This window comes from Ceratotherium simum, chromosome 37 (assembly GCF_057802395.1).
Source record: "Ceratotherium simum simum isolate JZ-2026a chromosome 37, ASM5780239v1, whole genome shotgun sequence".
NCBI classification, from domain to species: domain Eukaryota; kingdom Metazoa; phylum Chordata; class Mammalia; order Perissodactyla; family Rhinocerotidae; genus Ceratotherium; species Ceratotherium simum.
This window is the reverse complement of record NC_141936.1, coordinates 9,507,205-9,521,758: the sequence shown is the minus strand read 5'-3', so window position 1 is coordinate 9,521,758 and position 14,554 is coordinate 9,507,205. Positions and strand designations below refer to the sequence as shown.

Genomic DNA, 14,554 nt, shown 5'->3' with positions numbered 1-14,554 from the left:
CTCTGTCAGGTTAGCCAGAGTCAGTTTCTACGGCTTGCAACCCAAGAACCCCAAATGATACACGTGTATTGTGCAGAGTGGAATTTCATTTTTCTTGGTGGATATCTCAGTGTTTCCAACCAAACCACTCTTGAACCAAGTTAAGGGCAAGAGAGGCACTGTTTTTAGGTTCTAAAAAGTAAGACATGACTTAACCTAAATATGTTATCATGGACTTACTGGTTTTAGTACCAGAAAGAAATCAGGCCTAGCCAAGAAGTCAAATGAAGGTTAATAAAATCTAAAAAATGCCCTTCTACATACTCTACTGCACTTTCCCATGGTAATTAATAGCCAGCAGATACATTTTTTTTGGTAATTAATTATAAAATAGATAAATAAGGAACTCAAGATCTGACTGATTGATAGAATATAAAAATACCTACTATTGTAATTAAAAATCTATTAAAGATTTATAAAATAACCTCCATTTATAAATTTCAATATGGTTTTCATAAATGACCTGTTTAAATAGATGAGCCAGGGGCCGGCCCCGTGGCATAGTGGTTAAGTGCGTGTGCTCCGCTGCTGGCGACCCGGGTTCGGATCCCAGGTGCGCACCGACACACCACTTGTCAGGCCATGCTGTGGCGGCGTCCCATAAAAAGCGGAGGAAGATGGGCACAGATGTTAGCCCAGGGCCAGTCTTCCTCAGCAAAAAGAGGAGGATTGGCAGGTGTTAGCTCAGGGCTGATCTTCCTCACCAAAAAAAAAAAAAAAAAAAAAAAGAGATGAGCCAGTATTACACAATTATCTATGTGAATAACTTATTACTAGGCACTATTACTAAAACTTTTGAAAGACTAATATCTTTTCCCAAGATGGGCAGTAGGTGGGTAGTTATTGACTGTTTTTGGACAAAGGACAAACTAATTATTCTTTGAGCAGAAAGCATAGCTAAGCTATGCTAGTCTCTGAAAAACTATAACCAAACATTATCCTCTGAAACAGAATTAGGACTTTGCCAGATTCTGTTAAAGGCCACCCAAACAAAGTACAGAGTACCAGAAGTTTGGTAGTTAGGAAAGGGAGCAAATCAGCATAGATTTAATGCATATTATATGCAAGTTTCCTTCCATATCATCTCATTTTATCCTCACTACACCTCTGTGAAAGAGAATTATTAATTCTACGTTTAGAGAGGAGAGGAATAAGGCCCAGAGAGGTACAGTACATTGTCCAAGATTACACAGCTAGTGAGGGGTAGTCAGGAATTTAGTGTAAAAGTCTAATCTGAAGTTTTTTACTCTTTCCATTCTATCACATTATCTTTTTCATATGACAAAGTCAGTAACCTGTAAACTCAGATACCCCTGGATACTCTTTCACCCTTATGTTCAGCCTATGTTGCCTGCCTGCTAAACGGGACCATGAGTCCCACCTGCCTGGCATGCCCACTTCTAGACACACTCCACAATTCCTGTGGCCTGCTCACTCACGTTAGCACGCTGGCTGGCATCATCTGGGACTCGGGTGCTGCCTCTATCAGGGACTGCCAGGTGTTTGTGGAATTAGGGATCACAAAGCCAAACTCGAAGAACCACTCTGAAGGAAGAAGGAAAAGCAGGTGATCAGGTACCCCAGAGTCTCAGGGCTCCCTGTCCCCCTTCTTTAAAGCGAACTTCTTCCTGCCCCGAGAACCAGCAATGAAGCCATCAGAAACCTCCAGGCCAGAGGCATAAGAAAGGACATGGAAGTCTCCTTCAGGCTGTCGTCTGAACCACACGAGAGGCCTGCTCCCTATGTTCTGGAGTCTAAAGGACGAGGACCAGTGGGAGGATACAGTATATGCAACACTTTCTTAGAAGTAGGCTGGATGTAAAGTATAAACAGAAGTACAGAATAGGCCTTTTCACTTGGAATTTCAGCTCTAAGACACACGAGTGCACTTTTACACTTCTTGGTGAACACTCAGTGCAGAGTGGCCTTGCCAGTCCAATCTGTAGCAGACTGTATGGAGAGCACTGTACCAGGCCCTAACCAGCAGCTTCCTTGTGACCATGTTACAATAACACGTGACAAAGTAGGCACCAACCCCAGGCCTAACGGTGTCAGAAATCCTTTTGTTGGGCTCAAAGCCCCTTGTAGTTGCCAGCGTTGTTTTTGCTTGTTTTCGCTGGGGGTCCCCAATCTTGCAGGGTGTAGGAATCCTATTACAAACTGAGTTGCAAAATGAATGTTACCCAAGCAGTGCTTTAGTTCACTGGTTCGTGCCTTTTGTCCCTGTGACCCTAAGCCCAGGTTTCAGGCACGTAGGCGGTAGAATACCTTCTAGGCATTGCCCTTTGAAGTAAACTTTTTGTTCCAAGCGGAATTTTTCCATTTGCTCTGCTGAGGAGAAGTTCAATTCTCGAGACACTGCCTTGCACTTGAGGATTTTCTTGGGAACACGGGCTGGTAAAGAAAAAGAAATATTGAAGCCATTCTAAATGAAAACCCCATGACTATGGTGCTTCAAGTTTCTAGGAGCTTCTTAGAGCTGATTTAACATAGAGAACACATTATCTATGTTAAATTTCAGAGAATGCCTTGGTAATAGAATTACAGAATTTTTAATTAAAGGCAGAGGTCCCCAATTGGCCAAGTGCATATGACTGAAAGATGTTCAAGGAACACCAGGTTTAGTACATGTAAGGGCCTTACCTAGCTACTCTCATCAGGAAGGGAGCTGAATGGGCACCTTCTCTCTGTTCTGTTGGTTTTAACTCCTTAGTTTTTCTTTTATTTCAGGGAGATAAAAATGCAAATTTTCTTTTGGGAAAAAAAAGTTGAGATCTTAGTTTATATTTGTGGTTATATTCTAATGCTAAAATTTCAGCACAAAGTGGGTTTTGGGAAGTGGGAGAAAGCAATGTAAGAAAGGAACCAGAAATCTCAACAAGTGGATTAACATGCTGTGCCTCCAGGCGCTCGCCCCTCTATGAGGTCTGCATTAACTTAGCTCCCTGATGCCTAGGTCCTGCTCCCGATCAGTCCATCGCCACAGCCCAGTGCAGACAAAGGCTGGAAAGTACCTTCATGCTCCACTCCGGGGATGGACAGGTCTTCTGTTCCTTGCCAGAGTATCTTCCCTGTCTCAGCATCCCGAAGGTTCATCCAATTTCTGATCAAATATATTAAGGAAAAACAAGGCACTGAAACTGACTCCTACTTTGTACTCGAGGTGTCTCAGATTTGCTGCTACCAACTCCTGTTTACTTTTTAGTAAGTCGGCCTAATTGCAAAGTGCCATGAAAGCAAACAAGAACGTGTAGGTGAGTCCAAAAGACACCTAATGGAAGAAGCAGAGACCCAGAGGAGATATTTTTACCTACAACATAAGAACCTGAAGACTGTACACATCTAGAAACAGCAAGAAAGAAGTAGAAAATGGACAGTGCAAAAATTAACAATTTCCAACAGAATCTGACCAGCTAAGATAAAAGACCTAAAGAAACAGATATGAGAGGTATCCCAGGAAATGACGCAGGCAGATCACCCTACCGTGAAGATCACAGTCCATGAGCTTCACCCACAAGCCCAGAGCCCTCAAGCAGCTTGTTGGTGGTCTGCTCTTAAATGTGAGAAGACAGCCCAGCATCACCAGAAACCCAAGAAAGCATTTACTATGAACGACAGACCAAGACAAAAAGGAAAACGCAACTTAGAGGAAAAAAGAGACTACAGAGCAAGATACAAACTTTTAAAAAGGAGCATTATAAACAAACAAATAAACACCAGAGACAACATAACCCTTACAGACACTAAAAATTATATACAATTGAATTTTGTATATTTGAGGTGATTTTCTCTGGCTCAAGGTTACAACTTTCGAGGCTGGTCAGTTGATAATCTCTTTCAGTCAGAAAACACCTTCTAACTTAAGTATTTTTATTTTCCAGTTTCTGTATTGTTCATCATACAAGAAATGAGTTAATAATACCAAGTGAAAAAAAGAACATTCAGAGAACAAAGAAGAACTCTAGAAAAATATACATTTTGATAGCAGAACCAAACAACTCAACGCAAGGGTTGGAAGACAAAGTTGAACTCTTTCAGAAAGAAAAAGAAAAAGACAACAAGGATAGAAAATAGGAGAGTAAAGATACAAAAACTGGACATCAGTCCAACAGGTCCAGCATCTAACTAGAGTTCGAGAAAGAACGAACAGAAAAAACCAAGACGAGGAAGTCATCAGTGAATTAATTCAAGAAAATGTCCCAGATTGAAAGGGTTCAGCAAGTGCCCCAGTCACATCATTGTGAACCTGCAGAATGTTAAGGACAAAGAGAAGCTTCCAGAGGGAAAACAAGTTGTCACATAAAAGGTCAAAATTAGAATGGGAAAAAAAAAATCAGACTTTTCACTAGGGGCTCTGGAGGATAGAAAAAAACGGAGTAGTGCCTTTAAATTCTCAGGGGAATAACTTCCGAAACTAAAAAAAATACTTTCTTAACAAACTAATGAAAATATGCTCCTTCAAAATGACAGGGAAGACCAAGGAAGAGGATGACATGGGATCCAGAGAGCAAGGGATCTAAAACAAGAGACAGGTAAAGGGGTCCTTGGAGTGACAGTGAAGGAGACCCCAGAACAATAGCTCTTTAAAAGGCATGGAGGGCAACTGGTCCAGGGTCCAGACAAGAGCAGGGGCAGACACTCAGGGAGGGTTTTTCTTTCAAGAAGATGAAATTCATAGAATATTTAATGTGTTTAAATGGAAAGAAGATTTACACAATTAGGGAAGATTTGGGGTTAAATTAGTGGGAAGTACAGAAAATCTAAGCAAATGAATAAAAAACCAAGACAATTATTAACATCAGGGAAGAATCAAAGGTGGTCCTGGAAGAAGGTAGTAGTTACAGTACACTACATGGTTGCACTGCAAACAGTGTTGACACCGTCATAATAATACGGACCCAACACAATTATCCTGGAGGATGGGGGAAGGAGAAGAGCATGAGTGTGTGGTCAGGCGTAAAGTGTTGAGAAAGAACAAAATTCATTTTCCATAGTGAGAAGTCGATAAATAACGCCTAAAACGGAAACATTGAGACATAGCCACAGTGTGCTATTTAGAAATATCAAGATAAATACCAAATAAATCAGATATAAAGAATTGAAAATAGTTTTCTCTGGAGCGTAGAAAATCGGAGTGGGAGGACATGGAATGCTGCTCTTCCTTAGAAACTGGTAGAACTATGACTCTAAACAACGTACACATACAGCTTTGATAAAAATAAAGACTAAATCTGGGGGGCTGGGCTGGTGGCGCAGCGGTTAAGTGCGTGCACTCCACTGCGGTGGCCTGGGGTTCGCAGGTTTGGATCCCGGGCGCGCCCCAACGCACCGCTTGTCAAGCCATGCTGTGGGAGCGTCCCATATAAAGTAGAGGAAGATGGGCACAGGTGTTAGCCCAGGGCCAATCTTCCTCAGCAAAAAGAGGAGGATTGGCAACAGATGTTAGCTCACGGCTAATCTTCCTCACACACACACACACACACACACACAGACTAAATTTAAAAACATAGTTCCAAGTTTTAAAAAATTTTTAAAAAACAATGGACAAATCATTAAAGGAAAAGAAAAGAATATTATCCATGCATGGAAGCTAACTCTGAGAAAGATGGTTAATATTTGTGAAGAGACGGAGCTTCAGATAAATACAGTTGATACAGTTTACATGTTCTTTTTTTTTTTGCTGTCTAGCAACCAAATCCTCTTCCCAACAGCACCCTGCAGCCTCCCTTCCCCCATGGGAGGCAGTGACTGCTTTGTACTATAGCAACTAGAAGATCCAGATCCTTCTCTCCCAGTTCTGGACAGCTGGGGGCAAACATACGACCTGGGCTTCGACATCTGGGTACCTAGTTCTGGGGCCCCGAAGGACTTGAGAACAAGTCAGCAGTTCTTCAGGGTGGGGCAGCGGGTAGTGCCAACCTGACCCTTCCTGCAGTGTGGCCGTTGCTGCAGGCCCTGTCCTCCCACTGCCGGTCAGTTCTGAAAGCCTCAGAGAGCCTTAGAGCCTCGTCCATTGTTTTGGGAGCTTGCAGTGGAGAACACTGAACAACACAGTTGATTAGCATCATTATGTATGTAATCGTACTACATTTAACCCTCTGGAGAGGTTCTTTCTAGGTTTTGCTCCTATATAGGAAAAGTCACAAAAGATAACTATGGGTTATCCAGTGGAGCGCCTGTGATGTGACGTGTACCCTAGCTTCCTGTGCCCTGGACCTTGTGCAGTGCCTCCCCCACTGCATGAACCTGTCATTGCTTTGAAGTTGTGTTGGTTGTGCTACTCTCCTCTCAGTGTGTGCAATCCTAACAAACTCTCCTTGTATGCTCATTATAGTCATGTGTTGCTTAACAACGGGGATACATTCTGAGAAATGTGTCATTAGGTGATTTCGTTGTTGTGCAAACAGCAGAGTGTGCTTGCACAAACCTAGATGGTATAGCCTACTACATGCCTTGGCTATATGGTACTAATCTTATGGGACCACTGTCCTATACTCAGTCTGTTGTCAACCGAAACGTTGCTGTGTAGCACATGGCTCTATATCAGCAGATACTGCTGCTCTTCTACACCTAGGTGGTTTTCTTTCCTCTGCTTCATATTTCTAAACTCCACTTTTTTTTCCTTAACAACTAAATTCCAAAGCAAGTCAAAAGTATACACACTTGCTTAGGTCATGTCTTAAACTCTAATTACTACAAATATTCTTACTCATTCTGGGGTCTCCATATATTAATAGAACGCATCCCCAACTGGAGAAATAAAACAACACATACTACTGCTCTAGCTAGTCCACCCTGAGCTCAGATCTACACACAACTGCCTTAGACATCTAAGCCCAAGGTTTTCAGAAGACACAGTACTCATCCAACCTGCTCTGTACATGCTTTTCATTCCTTCTCTACAGATAGTCTTCATTTACCAATACAGACACATTGGACACCAGACTGCTTAAGTTAAACAATAAAACCAAACAAAACTAAAATTACTTCTAAGTTCCAGGCTCACATGCAAGTGGGCATTCTAGCAAAACTATTGCAAGTAAAGCCCTGAAGAATGGGCTCCCCTCACAAAGCAACAGCTGGATCAGACCTAGCAACTTCCAGAAAAAGCATTACTGCCCCTGGCCCAGGTCAGCAAAGAAAAGCCTGGGACCAGGACTTATTCTTCATTCTATTAGGGGATAATAAGAAAAAAGTCCTAAATTAGAGTGTTCTTTCTGATAGTTAGGGGGTAGTGAATTTAAGATTCTTCCATTTTACAGCCAGGCAGAGAAGCTGCTAAAAATACATGATTTATCTCCCTAACATAAGTGTCTCTTCTCTTTATAAATAATCAGGTTAAGGATTTAATTATAGTTTTGGAAAATATATTTTTTCAAAATATCTTTACCCAGTTCAACAATTAGGCATCTCCTCCATGTCTTCTAATGTGGAAAACTGTGCATCAGTGTCTATATCACATGCTTTATTTTATAATCCTAACAAGACCTGTAAGATTTTATCCTCAATAAATAATGCAAAATTAGAGAAATACAAACAGAGCTCCATCCAATGATTTGGGATGGAGGCTACTTAGAGCCCCTCCAAGTTCTGTAATTTTAGGGCTGCAAAGGAAGGTGCTTAGTTCATGGCAGAGATGCAGACATTTGGGAACAGCTTTACAAATCATATAAATACAAATCCATGATAGCCTGTTAGTAAAAAGAAATAAAAATTATTGAGGTAGGTGTCTTAAAATAATAACAACGAGAAAAGCTGGTCCTCAAAAGAGGAAGCATATTTGGCTAAAAATGTTGGAAATGAAAGGCAAGCTTTGGTGGCTGATCATCACCTGGCTGAAAATATTTTTTGTTTTAACAGCTTTTTGCTAACCAGATTTTTCTGAGAAAAAGTGCCTGAGTTTTAAGACCCAAAGGTTAAGTCACTTCCAGTCTTGAGAGAGGAGAGGATTAGGTGGACAAGCTTTAAGGAGGGGGGCTGGAGGACTATTTATAAATGCCACCTTCTGGGTCAGCAAGGTCTTTTCTCATTTTAAAGCTCCCTGGTGATTTATACGCAGGATGAGCACAAAGGACCGCTCCTTTACCCTGGGAAGCCTCTGCTCAGGGGGGAGCTGTCCCTGGGAGCCTCTTACTTGGAACCACGCAGACAAAAGAAGCACTCTCACATGTAAAAGTAAGAGCACCTTAAAAATAAGCTTCAGAGCCCATACAATAAGCTTCAGAACAAAATCAAAAGTTTGTACAGTGTCAAGCCTTAGGAAAGGTAACAAAGGAAGTCAACTAACGCAAACATTATGGAAAAATGAGACACTGGCTCAACACGGAAGGTTGCATAAGTCCTCCTGTTTTAAAGAACAGATGTGATCTGGGAGGATTTACGGGCAGTTCAGTGCAGTAGCTGGGGACAGACCTGAGGCAGAGAAGGCAGTCGGGGAGGTGGTGGTGGAGTGGGAAGGGAAAGCTTGGGGATTGGACGAAACCAGTTAGATGAATGGGGTACTAGGTAAACTTCCTCGAGATGTGAATGCAGGGACTGGGATAAAAGGATTTAAAACATTTTGTAACAATCATCTATAGAAGCATTTTGGAATGAGTACACTGGCTGTTGGAGTTTTAAATTAGTTTTAAATGGAAATGGTCAACATCAATTTTTATATATTAAACAGAACAGATCCACTGTATATGCCAGTGCCTCACTGGCCAGTTGAGGGAGGAGAGAAGAATAAGGGAGATTAGGAGAAGGGAAGAGAGCAGAGAGAGGGAATGGCGAAGGCAAAGAGGGGAAAGAGGAAAGAAACACAGAACACATACAAACAGAGGGAGAGAGAAAGACACAAGGCAGGGAGTGAAAGAAAAAAAAGACACCGAGAAAAACAGACACATAGAAATGCCCACATAAAACTCAGAACCAAGAGATAGGACCAGGACAGATGGGAACAAAAAGGAAGAGGCTCAGGACGTTTGGAGATGAGATTCTACAGTTTTTCCAACTTTAATACGGTATCATAGAGTTGTCTTGGTTAGTGGCTGTCACAGAATGGCTTGAAATAGATGGGCAGAGGAGGAGGACTAAGCACCCCAACTGTTAAGCCCCTCTGAAAATGCTAATTGGTTGATCCCTAGTTTCCTGTAATTTATCATCCAAACTGTGGTACTTCTGTGAATCAAAGAGGGTGCTCACCGGAGAGCACACTTAAATGACTTGCTTCATGTACAGTGCTTACTTAGAACAGTGCCTGGGCGTTTAGTAAGCAGTGTGTTAGCTATTATTATTATTATTAATTCATTATCATCTACTATCTAGCCTCCTGAGGGTTTTCCTTGCTTCCATTCTTGCCTCTTCCTCCAATCCATTCTCCTCACAAATGGAAGTGGTTTCTTAAAACCGTAATTTAGATGTCAGTCCCGGTTTTCCTTTCTGAGTCGTCTGCATGATCTACAAGGCCTCGTCAGTCTGCTCTAGCCACAGGGACCCCCTTCTCTTTCTCCAACATACTTGAGTCTCTCCTGCCTGCGGTACCCGCCGAGTGCTCTGGCCCTTACTCTCCACACCCTCACATCCCAGCTTCAGGCACCTCTTCAGAGAGACTCTTGGGACCACTCAGTCTGCTGCAGTCTCTGGATCCAAATCTGCATGACTCCCAAGTCAGGGCTCCTATTGTGCCGCCATGTCAACAGCTGGCCACGCCCTGGCTTCCCCTAAGCAGACAATATGTGGTATCTCCATCTTCTCTGAGAAGATGGCTAAATACCACTCCAATTTGGTGTGTTACTTTGCTAGTCAAAGACCTTCAATGGATCCTCACAGACTGATCCAGGGCTCTCTATATATCTGATCTCAAACTATCATTTATTCAGTAAGTGCTTATTAACAACCTACTATGTGCCAGGTATTGATATCAAAGTTGCATGTAAAAAATTTGGGCAATATTGTTTCATAAAAAGTGAGAAGTGGAGGGGGGAAAATAGTTCTAAATTCATATATTATTCTATAAAATTTATGGTCTTAAATATATATATGAAAATATATATTTGTCTATTCCATCCACATTCCTTTTAAAAAATATTTTTTCATTGGAAAGATAAGAGATTAGCTTATATTCAGGGTCACCTTATACAGTATTTGGGCATTATTCTGATAATATTGTGGGTTTCCTCTACTTAAAACCAAGTAACTTATTTTCTCATCTTCAAAACAATTCATACTCAAGCTGGATAATTCTCAAGGATACTGAGATAATTCTCTAATCATATTAACTCAAATCCTGATTACCAATCTAGGGATGGAAAATCTATAACATTTTAATTCATAACAATTCACCAAGAGGGGAATTGGTTTATCAGGTGTTATTCTATTCTAATCTTTTTTAAAAAATAAACTTTAAATTTTAGAATAGTTTTAGATTTACAGAAAAGTTGTAAAATAGTAGAGTTCTCATATACCCCACACCAGTTTCCCCTATTTATAAACATCTTACATTTGTTACAACTAGTGAACCAATATCAATACATTATCATTAACTAAAGTCTACAGTTCGTTCAGATTTCCTTAGTTTTAATCTAATGTCCTTTTTCTGTCCCAGGATTCCATATTACACTTAGTTGTCACGTCTCCTGAAGTTCTTGGCTGTGAGTTTCTCAGACTTTCCTTGTTTTGATGACCTTGACAGTGTGGAGGAATACTGGTCAGGGATTTTCTGGGTGTTAGTGACTTGGGGTTTGTCCGATGATTTTCTCAAGAATAGACTGGGGGTGTGGGTGTTTGGGAGGAAGACCACAGAGGCAGTCATTTTTATCCCATTGTGACAAGGGTACATACAATTACCATGACTTATCACTGTTGACCTTGACCTTGATCACCTGGCTGAGGTAATGCCTGTCAGCCTCCTCCACTGTAAAGATACTCTTTTTCCCTCCTTTCCATATTGTACTCTTGGAAGGAAGTCACTGTACACAGCCCAAATTAAGGGGTGGGGAGTTACATTCCACCTCCTTGAGGGAAGAATAACTATATGAATTATTTGGAATTATGCAGTAGAGATTTGTCTCTTCTCTCATTTATTTTTAAATTCAACTGTTTATTTATATCAGTCTAGTTGGTTTTATTATCAAATGACTGTGTTCTGATACCTAAATTTTTATTTCCAACATGAAAATACTTCAACACTAACCAATCTGCTTAAAAATATTTAAGATGCTCATCTATAAGTCTCAGGGATTCATTGGGGTTGTGGGGGGAAGATAGAGATCACAGGGTATGTTAGTATATAGTCACAAGAAAAAGCTGAGAGAGGGGAAAATGAAACTGGTTTAGAGCAGAACACCTGGATTGGAGCCCAGTTTCTACCACATAACAGCTGTGTGATCTTAGATAAGTCATTTATCCTGCCTGAGCTTTAGTTTGCAAATTACAGATACTACCAAAGCTGTAAGGCTATTGCAGGATTATATGAAATGGCTACAGAAATAGTTTATAAATCGTAAAACATGATACAAATGTAGGACATTATTATATCCTAATTATTCAGGACTGGAAAGAGCAAAAGGAATTATGGAAGTAATTTCCTTTTTTTTTTTTTTAATTTTATTTATTTATTTTCCCCCAAAGCCCCAGTAGATAGTTGTATGTCATAGTTGCACATCCTGCTAGTTGCTGTATGTGGGATGCGGCCTCAGCATGGCCGGAGAAGCAGTGCGTCGGTGCGTGCCCGGGATCCGAACCCGGGCCGCCAGCAGCGGAGAGCGCGCACTTAACCACTAAGCCACCGGGCCGGCCCTGGAAGTAATTTCTTATGAGTTATTTCAAATTCTCTAATAAAAGCACGTATTTTCTTAAACCCTCTATAATCTTCACTAAGGGAAAAGTTACTGAAAGCTTAGTTGTATTAATTAATGTTTGACTTTGGTTTTATTCACTCAAAACCTTATAATTCCTAGAAAATCTGCCACAGTCCCTGTGTTGCTCAGATGTTAATCTGCATCCCTTCTCCCATCCTCATCTAAGAGTACAGATGAGACCTAGTTCCACTTGTCTGTAACAAATGTAAAACACTTGTAAACACCTATATACTAAATACTAGATAGAGAGAGAGCAGAAACCGTATTTGAGGGGTTTGAGTATCCTAACCTGAAAACAAATTAAAGGAAGGGATGGCTCCCTTAGTTTTAGAATTTCAAATGAAACCTAACTTTAATTCCTTCTAGTTTTCTACTTTACCCACATTTCACACAGAACTCATGACTGAAATATATTAACTAAAATCAAGAGTTAGGTAGATTTTTTTGAGAAAATCACTAGAAAACAATGATTTTTTTCTACTGTTGGTACTTGCTGTTGAGCTAGTTTTCTTAAGGTATTTTTTCTCTTTTATACTGTTAATACAATAGACTTCAACTAATTTCTCTCTTCCAATCTCTACTGCATTGTTTCTCAAAGTGTGGTTTGATGATCTTGTTAAAAACGCTGTTTCCAAGGCCTCATATCAGACCTACTTAATCAGAATCTCTCCAGGTGAGGCCTAGGAATGCTCATTTTAAAAAGCAATTCTTATGTGCAATAAAGCTGAAGTACCCCTTGTCTAGCCTTAACAACTAATACACTGTGATTAGAGTTACATTCCTAAAATACAAGCTGGATCATATCATTACTTCCTCTTCAAAAACCTTCAAAAGATTTTCACTGTTCAGAGAAAATTTCTAAATTTCTTAGCTTAGCATTCAAAGTTATTTACCTTGTGGCCCAAACATCTCTGCAGTCTCCCTTTCTGCTTCACACTCCTGCCTACATCCCATTCTCATCTAGGCACAGGGAATATACTACGCCTTCATGCACCTCTATGCTCTCTGGTCAGTTTGGACACTTGTCTGAAGTCTCTCACGAGAGGAGCCAGCAAAATCAAGAGTTGAGTTGCCTTTTGGAGACCTAATTAAGTGTTGTCATCACCACAAGGCCACACCAGACAAGCTAATAAAAGGAGGTGAGAAAAAACCTTTCTTTAGCTTGCAGGACCCCTGTGGAGGCCACCGGACAGAGGAAAACGGGAGTAACGACACAGTAATTATCACTGGCAGAGGCTGGCTACAAATGCCCCAGATGTACCATCCACATCCCGAGAAAACCTCTCTAAAATACACCAAGTGTGACTGGTTTTCACTTCCATTGCTGAGAGAAGGAAATGCCCTTTGTCTTTTTATATAATGCCATAAACGCCGTGCAGCAAAACCTGTTCCAAAGAATGGCGGAGTTTCTTGTTGTGTGATCAGACTAAGAGAAAGGCAATAAAGCAGAGCTGTTAAGGACCCTAACCAAAGTTAGACAGCTGAGAAGTGGCCCAGGATTTGGAAGGATGGTCAGACTCTGAGGCTCAAGTCTCTTCCACTATCCCCCACTGCCTGCCCATAAGGAATGAAGCAACGATAAAACAACTACCTTATTCTTCATGCTCTGCCATCATCTTTCTTACCCTTTCCTCCAAAGATTAAAATTCACCCTTGTTTCGATTACAACTTGTTAAATTATCGTGTTTTTTCCTTAATGAAATGATAAACAACTTATTTGTAAAAAGACCCAGAAAAACTAAGTCTCAAGCACTTATATAAGCACCAAATTGCTCAAACCAACGGCGATTCTAATTTCAGTCATAGGTTCCCACTGTAGGCAAAGCTGATTGCTCCTGAAAGTGATTCACAGGTAAATACAGCTTTTAAACCTTTCAACCAGTAGCAGTTGAGGTCTCTCTTAGTTTTCTCATTCTTGTATATCCTGTGTTTTACGGTCTTTGGATGATGTAGAGTTGGAGGTGAATATTAGGTGATGGAAGAGGAATACAAGTTTTTAACAACGAATGAAAGGGAACATTTTGTATTCAGGGAAGAGAATGAGTCAAGAAATGTTGAGTAAGGAGAAATAAACATGCTATCTATAAAGTAAGCCATGATTCATGCTTACTGGGGAAACACCAGAGGCATTCCCTTTAAAGTCACAAGTAGGATAGAGATACTTTCCAGCACCTTATTCTGGAGGTACTACACAATACAATATAAGAGAAAGAAATAAGAAATATAAAAATTGGAAAAGAGAAAGTAAAATTATCATTATTTGAAAGTGATATGATTATATATCTAGAAAACCCAAACGAATCAAATGAAAACCTACTCTAAATAATAAACAAATGAGTAAGGCTGCTTGGCTCACAATTTTTTATTTTTTGTTTTTTTGTAAGGAAGATCAGCCCTGAGCTAACATCCAATGCCAATCCTCCTCTTTTTTGCTGAGGAAGACTGGCCCTGGGCTAACATCTGTGCCCATCTTCCTCTACTTTATATGGGACGCCACCACAGCATGGCTTGATGAGTGGTGCGTCGGTGCGCACCCGGGATCCGAACCCGGGCTGCCAGCAACGGAGCTCGTGCACTTAACCGCTATGCCACAGGGCTGGCCCCTGCTTGGCTCAAAATTAATATACAAAAAGTAATAAATGTCTTGTATATTAACAAAAATCAGAAAAAGGAAT

The 14,554-nt window shown here is 40.7% G+C and overlaps 1 protein-coding gene across 1 annotated transcript in view; it reads right to left on the bottom strand.

Moving 5' to 3' along the window:
* PDE6D (phosphodiesterase 6D) overlaps positions 1-14,554 on the bottom strand; it is a 46,084-nt gene that overhangs the window by 1,229 nt on the left and 30,301 nt on the right. The window contains exons 2-4 of the mRNA XM_004427674.3: positions 3,054-3,142; positions 2,308-2,433; positions 1,479-1,584 (exon numbers count right to left, since the gene is read on the bottom strand). Coding sequence (XP_004427731.1) covers positions 1,479-1,584; positions 2,308-2,433; positions 3,054-3,142 — 321 coding nt within the window. The remainder of the gene's footprint in view (positions 1-1,478; positions 1,585-2,307; positions 2,434-3,053; positions 3,143-14,554) is intronic.